This window comes from Esox lucius, chromosome 25 (genome assembly GCF_011004845.1).
Source record: "Esox lucius isolate fEsoLuc1 chromosome 25, fEsoLuc1.pri, whole genome shotgun sequence".
NCBI lineage: Eukaryota > Metazoa > Chordata > Actinopteri > Esociformes > Esocidae > Esox > Esox lucius.
In genome coordinates, this window is record NC_047593.1 from 20,625,525 (window position 1) to 20,637,792 (window position 12,268).

Below are 12,268 nucleotides of genomic sequence, written 5' to 3' on the forward strand. Positions count from 1 at the left end.
TATTAGTGGGCTGGAAAATGACGAGAGACGTTTTTTTGGTCAGGTTGCATGTTTTGTAACAGTTTGGGCATCCTGATTGGACAATTGGCCTTAATACTGTGTCACTGCCTCGAATCGTCCGTTGTTTTCATGATTTTAATTATGTTCCTTCCTTTGAGTGGCCCAAATGGGACCCTATTCTCTTTCCCCTAGTGCACTAAACTGTGATGTTCTACCCAGGAGGACTTGCAGTAGTGAGGGCATAATAACCAAACCCTCCATCAGGGACCATGCCTTTATCAAGTCAGCTACACCAGACTGGAAGTAGAGAACTACTTATTTATTATTAAAAAGTAGTGTACTATATAGGGAATAGGGTGTAATCTCTCCATAGGGCTCTGGTTAAAGTAGTGTACTATATAGGGAATAGGGTGTAATCTCTCCATAGGGCTCTGGTTAAAATAGTGTACTATATAGGGAATAGGGTGTCATCTCTCCATAGGGCTCTGGTTAAAGTAGTGTACTATATAGGGAATAGGGTGTAATCTCTCCATAGGGCTCTGGTTAAAATAGTGTACTATATAGGGAATAGGGTTTCATCTCTCCATAGGACTCTGGTTAAAGTAGTGTACTATATAGGGAATAGGGTGTCATCTCTCCATAGGGCTCTGGTTAAAGTAGTGTACTATATAGGGAATAGGGTGTCATCTCTCCATAGGGCTCTGGTTAAAGTAGTGTACTATAGTGTTCTGGTCTGGAGGTGTCGGACTGCCTCAGATATTTGTGCCTTCCAGCTTGCCGTAGCGTGTGACATTCAGTCCCAGGCTTAACAACCTACATGGTGTCATAGAGAAGTACAGAGGACTCATTCTTGTCCATTTCCCAGTTTGGCATCAAAGCTCCTGTGATGAGTTATGTAGGAGCTTCTGCCTTTTACTCAATGGCCTCTGTCTAAAATGCCCCCCTCACACTGGAGGGCCCTCATGTCTCCTGCAGGGCTCTGGTAATGATTGGTTAGTAGTTCACTATGTAGGGAACATGGTGCCCATTGGGATGCACTTGAAGGCTGTCCCCCATAATGCCTTGCTCCCTGTGTACTTCCCAATAGAAATAGTGTGCTATATGAATGGAGTTTGTCATTTGAGACTAGCGACAATAATAACATTGAAACTCAGGGGTTAACGTAAAAAGTGTTTTTGCCCAGCATCAAAGATCATATTTTCTGGGTTTCGCCTCTTGTGATCATCATTTTAAAGAAGTTTATCAATTTTATTTTGTTTTTTATATGGTATAATGCATTGTATCCTGTCATATTTATGTCTTTGTTAAAAAAACAAAACAGTATTGAAACTTGAATGTTGGTACGATCAATGCTTGTAAAGAAATAAATAACAAACTGATCTTAACGGTAATCTGGTGAGCTTAATGAATCAGCCCACAGGACAGATAAAATGTTTTAAATGTTTATGTTGACATGGTGAATACTGTTTGTAGATTAAGAGCATTGTTTTGAGAACAGATGTTGTCTTAGCGACGGCCTTATTCAGAGACTACGGAACAGATGGTTGTCTTAGCGACAGTTTTATTCAGAGACTATAAAACAGATGGTTGTCTTAGCAACGGGTTTATTCAGAGATTATGGAACAGATGGTTGTCTTAGCGACGGGTTTATTCAGAGACTATGGAACAGATGGTGGTTATTCCAGCTGAAATATTCCTGAATCCGTGGGGAATATATCATAAAATCTGGGCATCAAAAAGGTTGGGAACATGGCAAATATCCCTGGTCTGGTGTGTCTGTATTTCCGGCTGAACCTCCAGATGAAGTTCTGTTTTTCAGGCTGAACTCCGCTTCTGTGTTGTTAATTTGATTTCTGTACGCTGAGGTGAAATGTTTGTTAATAAACAGTTTGTATTTAACCGTGACTTCACAGAGGACAATGGTTGGTTGGTTTGAGCAGCCACAAATGTCAGAACAGCTGGTAGTAACCATGACGACAGCTATGGTTACGTACGGTTTCTGGGGCGCGTGTGTGAGGTCATCCCCCATGGAGGGGATTCTTGTGAACTGTGTGTGTTTGGGGGGCTTTGCGGCACGAGGCACAGCATGTTGTTCTGTAGTAGGGGTAAACACACAACCGAGCCTGGACCACCATCACACAGTTATAGTACTGGTCCTGACACGATGAATCTGGACGAGAAGGGAAGGAGAGGGAGAAACCAGAGGAGCATTAAAACACTGGTCACAATATGATGAGTCTACAGGAGAAGTCAGAGAGTTGGGTGGCGGGAGGTGGATGAAGAAGGGAGGAGTAGAGGGATGGAGGAGGAGACCTACCTGTGTCAGGCAGACATGGCTGAGTATTACACTCCTCTTGATTCTCTGGCATCAAACTGGATTCGCAAAGGTCACTAGGGGTCACAGAGTCGGTGAGGCAACGCACCTCTCGCACACGATACCCTCCGCCACAAGAGCGAGAACACTAAAGACAGACAGGTGGGCCGACAGACGGACAGGTGGGTGGAAAGACAGGTTGAGTGTTTCTGAACAGAACTCTGTCAGGTGACGAGACAGAGTTTCCTGGGACTCACCATGCTCCAGTCCGTGACATACCACTGCACACCACACCCCTTCAGGTGGCAGCGCTGAGAGGTCATTGGCCGAACCAGGTGGGAGCAGTTTGATTGGTCGACTACCTCCAGGAGACTGTCGTCACGGAGTAAACAGGCCACGCCTCGAGTTTGGGTTCCATTCCCGCATTCTGCTGAACACTGCAGTTCACGCAGACCCAATCAGTATTACAGTCAACAATAAAACACAATCAGTAATATACTCAACAATAAAAGACCCAATCAATAGTACAGTCAACAATAAAAGACCCAATCAGTAATACAGTCAACAATAAAAGACCCAATCAGTAATACACTCAACAATAAAAGACCCAATCAGTAATACAGTCAACAATAAAAGACTAAGTAATAAACTCAACAATAAAAGACACAATAAGTAATAAATTCAACAATAAAAGACTGAGTAATAAACTCAACAATAAAAGACACAATAAGTAATAAACTCAACAATAAAAGACACTAAATAATAAACTCAATAAAAGACAATAAGTAATACGCTCTACAATAAAAGACAATAAGTAACACACTAAACAATAAAAGACGCAATAAGTAACACACTAAACAAAATACACAATAAGTAACACACTAAACAATAAAAGACACAATAAGTAACACACTAAACAATAAAATACACAATAAGTAACACACTAAACAAAAGACACAATAACACACTAAACAATAAAATACACAATAAGTAACACACTAAACAATAAAAGAAATAATCAGATATTGTATGTGAAAATAAAACCGAATTAAAGAGGGATATTTCAAATGTTATATTATTAGCATTATTATACAATATATTTATATCTGTGTTTCACCATGTGGTGTGTGTTGCTATGTGTGTGTTTTGGCTTGTGTGTGTCTGTTGTGGTGTGTGTTGTGGTGTGTGTTGTGTTGTGATGGCATGTGTGTGTGTGGTAGTTTGTGAGTGTGTGTTGTCTGTGTTGTGTTCTGGTGTGTGTGTGTGTGGTGGTGTGTGTCTGTGGTGTGTTGTGCTGTGTGTGTTTTGTGGTGTGTTGTGGTGTGTGTGTTGCGTTGTAGTGTGTTGTGGTATGTGTGTTGTGTTGTGGTGTGTCTGTGTGTTTGTGTGTTGACCTGTCCCCAAGGTCCAGTGAACCACTCCAGGCGGTGGTGGCACGGCCCGGCATCACACGATGTCACTTCCTGTGGGCGTGTCCCTTCACAGCCATCCAATGGCAGGTTGCTCACATGATCCAGCAGGCACACTGCCGAGCGACTACGACTTCCCCGCCCACATTCTGCAGAGCACTGAAGAAACACACAGCAATGTTACACACAAATAGAAATGTTACATACACACAGCAATGTTACACACACATAGAAATGTTACATACACACAGCAATGTGAGACACACACAGAAATGTTACATAGACACAGCAATGTTACACACAAATAGAAATGTTACATACACACAGCAATGTTACACACACATAGAAATGTTACATACACACAGCAATGTGAGACACACACAGAAATGTTACATACACACAGCAATGTGAGACACACAGAAATGTTACATACACACAGCAATGTTACACACACACAGAAATGTTACATACACACAGCAATGTGAGACACACAGAAATGTTACATACACACAGCAATGTTACACACACACAGAAATGTTACATACACACAGCAATGTGAGACACACACAGAAATGTTACACACACAGAAATGTTAGACACACAGCATGTTACACACACACAGAAATGTTACGGACACAGAGCAATGTCACCCCCCCACTTCTGCGCCACACAGGCAGATACCTGGTCGCTCCACAGAGAGGTGAACCAGCTGTGAGCGCAGGGCCCCATGTCACAGTTCTGTAGGGCGACTGGTTTCACCCCAATGTTACACTCCTCCTCCTCTTCCTCGTCGCCGTGGTTACCGACGCACACCACGTTCCTGCTCCGCTGACCGATGCCACATGGCACAGAACACTGGGGGCGGGGTGGGGGGGGGGGCAGTTACTATTTGTGTGTGTGTGCATGTGTATTAATGTGTATGTGTGTGTGTGTGTGTCTCACTGGGTTCCACTCAGAGCGTATCTGCCACTCGCTGCAGATCTTAAGCTGACAGGAAGTTGTCGTCTCTGGCCGGTCAGAATCCCCACACAGTGCCACGTCCACAGGGATCAGTGTTGCCATGCTGTTGCTATGGTTGCCCGGAGCCTGGCGACAGATGACCTGCCGATGCTGTGAACCCGGGCCACAGGGTCTACTACACTCTGACCACTCCCCCAGGTCCCAACTAACCAATCCCAGAGGAGAGAAGTTACAAGGACTTTTATTGAGAACTAAAGTCCTCTCAAGTAGAGTAACAGAACAGTGTGTGTGTTTGTGCATGTGTGTGTGTTACTCTGTGTGTATTTCTCTCACAAGGCAGGGCAAGGGTGAGTATTACAATCAACTTCCTGGTTCAGAGGTCGTTGGGCGGGGCCACAGAGGTCATCTGACACTGTTGTCTTGCTTTCTGTTTCTTCACACACCCACTGCACTCGATGTCTACCTGACACACACACACACACACAGACACACGCACACAGACACACACAGACACACGCACACAGACACAGGACACCAAAAGGAAGGGAACGGTCACTAAATGTTAAAGGAATATTTAGGACAAATGGGTTTTAAAACAACCCTGTGTTTGATCTGTTAACTATTTTATCAACAGAAGATTTATATTTGATGATATGTAGCTAGTTTATAAACTTTGCTTAAAAATTTAATTGTTCATAACTTGTGTGTGTGTGTGTGTATGAGTGTGTGTGTATGTATCTCTGTGTGTGTGTGTGTGTGTATGAGTGTGTGTGTATGTATCTCTGTGTGTGTGCATGTGTATGTCTGTGGGTGTGTGTTTGGTTGTGTGTGTGAGTGTGTGTGTGTGTCTACGTGTGTTTGTGTGTCTGTGTGTGTGTGTGGTACTGTGTGTGTGTGGGGGGGGTTCCGTGTGTGTGTGTGTGTAGTTCCTAACCCCCGCCACAGGAGGCGCTGCATGTTGTGTGTCCGGTCTTCACCCAGCTGTAGGGAGGAGCCAAGCTGTAAGGGTTCACAGCAGGGTTAGATGTCACCTGGTTGGGATGGCTCCTCCCACGACTGACATCATCAACGGACACACCCATTCCATTGGTGACAGTGTCATCACTTCCTGAGTGGGTGGTCCCAACAATCTCAACTAGAGAGAGCAAAATAGACGAGAGAGGTTGGGAGAGACCAATAAAGAAAACTTGGATTATTAGCTTCAAACAACTCCAACATTGGTTTTTTGCTAAATTGAGTAATACACCCAAGTCATAAAACTTAATATAACTGTTTATATTAGAGCTGTTATGTATGCCAAAATAAAAACATTACATCATGGAAGAAGCTGATTTGGGGAAAACTGAGCCAAAATGTTTCCTGGCTGATGTTGACTATTGGCCATATCTAACTGCGCACACGCACGTGCACAGACAGACACACACACAGGGAATATTGCATGCCTTAAACTCTATTTGGGAGGTGAAGGACAATACAGAGAATGATAAACTCTGGTCACCTTCCTAAACAGATGTTACTGCGTGTGTGTGTGGTTGTGTGTGTGTGTGTGTGTACACTTACCCAGTGGCAGTGTGTTCTGGTGTGTGTATGTCTCTGGGTCGGTGTGTGTGTCGTTGTGTGGACGTCTGTACTCATACAGTACCCTGGGGTCTGGCTGCTGGTAGATCAACTGAGGAGGGAGGATGATGGATGAGTACCTTCAGGGTGGATATTTAATGTGTTCATGTATGTGTGTGTGTGTGTGTGTGTGTGTGTGTGTGTCTCACATATAGATGTAGCTCCTCCTTGGTGGGTCCCAGCGCGGTGATGGACTCTCCGGTTCTGGAACGGACTTCATTTGGTCGACGGTACATAAGCTGGGTTCCTGCGGCAACGATCATCCCTGGACGGTCGATAGCCCAGTTGCCGTTGACGATAGAGACACCGCCCCGAGTCCTCAGGGCTGTACGAGTCAACCAAAACACCAAGTGAGCAACATGTATCACAGCAACGTGTATCACAGCAACATGTATCACAGCAACGCGTATCACAGCAACATGTATCACAGCAACGCGTATCACAGCAACATGTATCACAGCAACTCATATCACAGCAACATGTATCACAGCAACTCATATCACAGCAACATGTATCACAGCAACGTGTATCATAGCAACATGTATCCCTGCAATGTGTATCACAGCAATGTGTATAGATAGAAAGACAGCTACTCGGACAGCACCGCTAGGGCCAACCAGGACTTTCTTTATTTCAAAATATAATATATCTTCTTTGACCACTTGTAAATTGAAATGGTATTGTGAGTGAATAAATGTGTGTGATTGTTTTGTACCCAGGTAGTTTTTGCTCTTCACAGTCTCCTGTATTCGGATGTTGGTGGCTCCAGCAGGGATCTCCAGGATCTTGTGGTAACCCACACTGAGCACTGGCCGAGAGAACATCCCTCTCACCACCTCATGGCCCTGATAACACACACACGGCCACACACACGGACACACACACACGGACACACCGACACACACGGACACACAAACATGCAGTTTTACAGCTCATTTCTTTTTCCATCCTTTTATAATTTATTGTTTTATTCTTTTTTATTGTTTTTATTTTATTACTCTTTATTATAATGGGTTTATTGTTGTGTAACATGTATGTGTTGTAAAGGATTTAAATCTTTGATTGATTATTAAAGATCATATTAAAGATTATTATTAAGTCCCATATCACACACACACACACACACACACGGCTACACACATACACACACACACATGGCTACACACACACACACATGGCTACACACACACACACAGACACACACACATGGCTACACAAACACACATACATACACACACATGGCTACACACACACACACACACATACATACACACACATGGCTACACACACACACACACACACACACACACACACACACACACACATACACACATGGCTACACAAACACACACACACATGGCTACACACACACAGACACATGGCTACATATGTACACACACACAGACACAGACACACACACACACACACACACACATTGCAACACACATACAGACACACTGACACACAGACACATGGCTACACATGTACACACACACAGACCCTATAACACCACTACACATTCACATGCCAACAAACAGATATTATTATGTTAATTTAGTGATAACTAGCATAGGGGTATATTTGGCACAAAAGAAAAGTTATTTTACTTCTTGCTTTTTCTGTTGTTATTGTTTTTTCTTTTAAATATTAACCAGCTAACTGCTAACTAACTCACTAGGTGCTCATTATCCAGCAAATACTGTCGTTTCATGACAGATTAGTGGTTCTATTGATGTTCATGTCGTTAGTTCACTAGAGATATCTACCCAGCTAGCTAACTACAGAAATAGATGGACAAATAACTAGATAACTAAATTACATACTAATTACATACCACACTAACTGAATTAACTTATTGTATAACTAAATTGTACACCAAATAAAGAAATTATTCAAAGATTATTCAAAGCAACACACAATCCAACACCACATGTCATAACCCTGCCTATTCATATTTACAGAGAAGACTAATGAAATATAATGAAGTCAGAGGATCAGTTTACACATTGGTATAAATTGCACATTAGTTCTAGAGGTTGCGTTCTTGCTAACTGGGAGTGTGGTTTTCTTACCTCTTTTGGGTAGCCTTCGGCATGTGTAGCCAAGGGAAGAGCACCTGAAAGCGGGTAGAGGAGGTCGAGAGACAGGGTGAATCTGAAGAGAACCAGCCCCAGCCAGGAAGAGACATACTGCTGATATGAGCTGGCCATGACTGACTGACCGACTGACTGACAGACTGACTGACAGACTGACTGGATGACTGACTGATTGACTGACTGGATGACTGACTGGATGACTGACTGATAGACTGACTGACTGGATGACTGACTGGATGACTGACTGATAGACTGACTGACTGGATGACTGGCTTACTGACCAGCTACACAACAAATGACATGAGTGGAGAGTGTGCATCTGTATGTGTGGCTGTCGAAGAGAGAGAGAGAGAGAGAGGATGGGAGAGAGAGAGAGGAAGAGAGAGAGAGGGGATGGGAGAGAGAGGGGAAGGTGACTGTGTCAAAAAGGAAGGGAGGGAAAGGAAAAGGGATAGATTCTTCCTCTGTGCTCTCTCACTTTATTCTCTCTCTCTTTTCTGCTCTTTCTCTCTTTTCTGGTCTTTCTCTCTGTTCTGGTCTTGCTCTCTTTTCTGGTCTTTCTCTCTTTTCTGGTCTTTCTCTCTTTTCTGGTCTTTCTCTCTGTTCTGGTCTTTCTCTCTTTTCTGGTCTTTCTCTCTTTTCTGATCTTTCTCTCTGTTCTGGTCTTTCTCTCTTTTCTGGTCTTTCTCTCTTTTCTGGTCTTTCTCTCTGTTCTGGTCTTTCTCTCTTTTCTGGTCTTTCTCTCTGTTCTGAGTTTGTTTTGCAGCCTTCTTTCAAGTCTAAGGAGGGTTACTCACACTGTGCCACCAAACTGTCACGGAAAACACCAGGGACTGATAGAACAGCGTGTAATTGGGTGTGAACATGTTTTACTGTACATGCCAGGTCCAGAGATCCTCACAGGCGCTAAAACCTAATCCGTTGTGGGGACGATATTCAACAGGTATTTTGAACGGGAGTACATGTTGTTTCCAGAAAGTAGTGAAACAAGGATGTGTGTGTCTTTCTCCCTGTCTCTTACCTCCTTCCTCCTCTTCATCTTTCTTCCCTTTTCTTCTGAAACAACGAGAAACCACTGGTCAACAATGATTCACAACCATCCGACTGGATGATTCACTTACAAAGATTCAACACATTTAATGATTCACCACTAGAGTGCTGCTGTATCAGAAACCAATTACAGTGAATCAGACTGATTCAGTGTTAAAGAAGGTTTTCTGGCAGGGAGTCGCAACATATGGTGCTGTTCTATACAGCGAACACGAACAAAGCATGTGTGTGTGTGTGTGTGTGTGTGTGGTTGTCTCACCTTACATGCTCTGTCTGGTGCTTTGCTTCTCTTGTTTATGTTTCATTAATCTGGACATAAATGATTGAATTAACTTTAAACACAGATGGAGGGAATATTTTTACAGCCCTTCTAACACACACACACACCATGACTGTGAGAGGTAACTGCAGAGGTTTCCAGACTTCCTGATTTGATATGACAGATGTAGAAATGTCGAGAGAAATTAGTTAAATAAATGTTTTTACTGTAGAGCCCTACTCTGGTGATGTTCCTGGTCCAATACTCTGGTGATGTTCCTGGTCCAATTCTTTGGTGATGTTCCTGGTCCAATACTCTGGTGATGTCCCTGGTTCAATACTCTGGTGATGTCCCTGGTCCAATACTCTGGTGATGTCCCTGGTCTAATACTCTGGTGATGTTCCTGGTCCAATACTCTGGTGATGTTCCTGGTCCAATACTCTGGTGATGTCCCTGGTCTAATACTCTGGTGATGTCCCTGGTCCAATACTCTGGTGATGTTCCTGGTCCAATATTCTGGTGATGTTCCTGGTCCAATACTCTAGTGATGTCCCTGGTCCAATACTCTGGTGATGTTCCTGGTCCAATTCTCTGGTGATGTTCCTGGTCCAATACTCTGGTGATGTCCCTGGTCCAATACTCTGGTGATGTTCCTGGTCCAATACTCTGGTGATGTTCCTGGTCCAATACTCTGGTGATGTTCCTGGTCCAATACTCTGGTGATGTTCCTGGTCCAATACTCTGGTGATGTTCCTGGTCCAATTCTCTCATCGGATTCTGGTCGAATTCTCTCACCAAGACATCATCTGTTTTTTGTTCCAGGGCACCCTCACCAAGACATCATCTGTTTTTTGTTCCAGGGCACCCTCACCAAGACATCATCTGTTTTTCAGCTACACTGTCAGTAGAGGCTCTACAGATAATCCTTCTATCAACAAACTATCAAAACTAAATGCTGCTATGGTTCAGATTAGGTTCGGAATAAGTGTTAGGGAAAGGCTTAAGGTTAGTTTTAGTAGATAGTTAATTGAAATGTTAATCTGTAGATTTGGCTTTGAAGTTCGCTTGAGAGTGCTGGTCAGTCTAAATCACCCATGAGTCTAAAATATACATGGAATTACAGTTAATTTACAACATTTTAAAGTTTTGTTTACGTAATGCTATCTGGGTGCAAAGAGAAGAGCAGAGTTTTAGGTGAACTGGATTGAAGCTTTTCAGTTAATATCTAACAGCTTGGTGGGGTTAATCTAGTCCTTCAGTCTCTGCTGAACAGATGGTTTGTTACTGAGGACCACGGCACAGGGAAAGAAAGAGGAGAAATGGAAATAAAGAGAGATAGAAAGAGGGAGAGAGTGAAAGAGAGAGCTGGACCAGTGATCAGACAGAGAACAGAGTCATTAGTCAACAGCTGTTTGAACACCTTTTTATTTAATGTCCATTTTATTGGTCTGAGACAATGAGTGACAGAGGCATGCTGGGACCTGGAGGGTAGAAACTCTTCTGGTTTTCATTGTCTCCGTCTAATCAGATGCTAGGTCAGATCTGTGACACCAGGTGAGTTTTATTAACTCTTGTGGAAACACTAACTCCTCCTGGTATCTGTCACATTCCTGCAACGTTCATACAGCCTTTAGGAAGCCTTATGCTTCATGGGAACCCAGGGTCCTTTTCTCCCAGGTGGGAGACAACAACCTCCTGAACTGGGTGGGGTGCCAGATGGGAGACAACAAACCCCTGAATTGGGTGGGGTGCCAGGTGGGAGACAACAACCTCCTGAACTGGGTGGGGTGCCAGGTGGGAGACAACAACCTCCTGAACTGGGTGGGGTGCCAGGTGGGAGACAACAACCTCCTGAACTGGGTGGGGTGCCAGGTGGGAGACAACAACCTCCTGAACTGGGTGGGGTGCCAGGTGGGAGACAACAACCTCCTGAACAGGGTGGGGTGCCAGGTGGGAGACAACAACCTCCTGAACTGGGTGGGGTGCCAGGTGGGAGACAACAACCTCCTGAACTGGGTGGGGTGCCAGGTGGGAGACAACAACCTCCTGCAGAGCTAAAAACCAGGCATTCTGGAAGACTCGGGAGGACTGCTTAGGAATGTTGGGAATTCCAACTGGACAACAGATCTAAAACCAGAATGCCTGTGTTCCATATTGGACTAAGCATGTGTGTGTGTGTGTGTGTGTGTGTGTGTACTTACGTGTTTATGCCAAAACATGTGGCCAGTTATGAGCACAGATACTCTAAACTAACTAATAACACCCACACATACACACATCATACACACCACACACAGTTTGACTTTGTGTCTGCCAATATTTCAAACGTTAATGGTTTTGTTTCAAGGGCCTTTTTTGTATCAGCAGAGACAGAATACAGAGAGACAGAGCAAAGGGAGAGAAAGGGGGAATATTTAAAGAAAGAGAAAGAGGAGAAAGAAAAAGCAGTTGAGGGAAAGAGAGAGAGTGGCAGAGAAGGAGAGAAGATAGAGAATAGGGAGGAGGGAGGAGGGAAGAGAATGACTGGGAGGGGGGCTGTGTGTGTTTCATAACTCTGTGTTCA

At 43.9% G+C, this 12,268-nt stretch overlaps 1 protein-coding gene across 1 annotated transcript; it reads right to left on the bottom strand.

Moving 5' to 3' along the window:
• Nucleotides 1-1,543: 1,543 nt before the first annotated feature.
• adamtsl7 (ADAMTS-like 7) lies at nucleotides 1,544-8,515 on the bottom strand. The gene is made up of 12 exons (XM_010865791.5): nucleotides 8,373-8,515; nucleotides 7,016-7,145; nucleotides 6,450-6,625; nucleotides 6,244-6,352; nucleotides 5,618-5,818; nucleotides 5,017-5,146; nucleotides 4,666-4,888; nucleotides 4,405-4,578; nucleotides 3,709-3,882; nucleotides 2,572-2,751; nucleotides 2,318-2,462; nucleotides 1,544-2,170 (listed from the first exon to the last, which is right to left on the bottom strand). Exons 1-12 carry the CDS (start codon nucleotides 8,508-8,510, stop codon nucleotides 2,019-2,021), a joined length of 1,932 nt encoding a protein of 643 aa, XP_010864093.3. The 5' UTR covers nucleotides 8,511-8,515; the 3' UTR covers nucleotides 1,544-2,018.
• Nucleotides 8,516-12,268: the final 3,753 nt, after the last annotated feature.

What these genes read in the sequence shown, in the direction of transcription:
- adamtsl7 (XM_010865791.5), bottom strand. Translation starts at nt 8,510, where the DNA reads ATGGCCAGCTCATATCAGCAGTATGTCTCTTCCTGGCTGGGGCTGGTT. An exon ending in CCTCTCTGTGGAGCGACCAG is followed by an intron (nt 3,883 to 4,404) that starts GTATCTGCCTGT and finishes GTGTTTCTTCAG; the next exon opens with TGCTCTGCAGAATGTGGGCG. An exon ending in TCACTGGACCTTGGGGACAG is followed by an intron (nt 2,752 to 3,708) that starts GTCAACACACAA and finishes CGTGAACTGCAG; the next exon opens with TGTTCAGCAGAATGCGGGAA.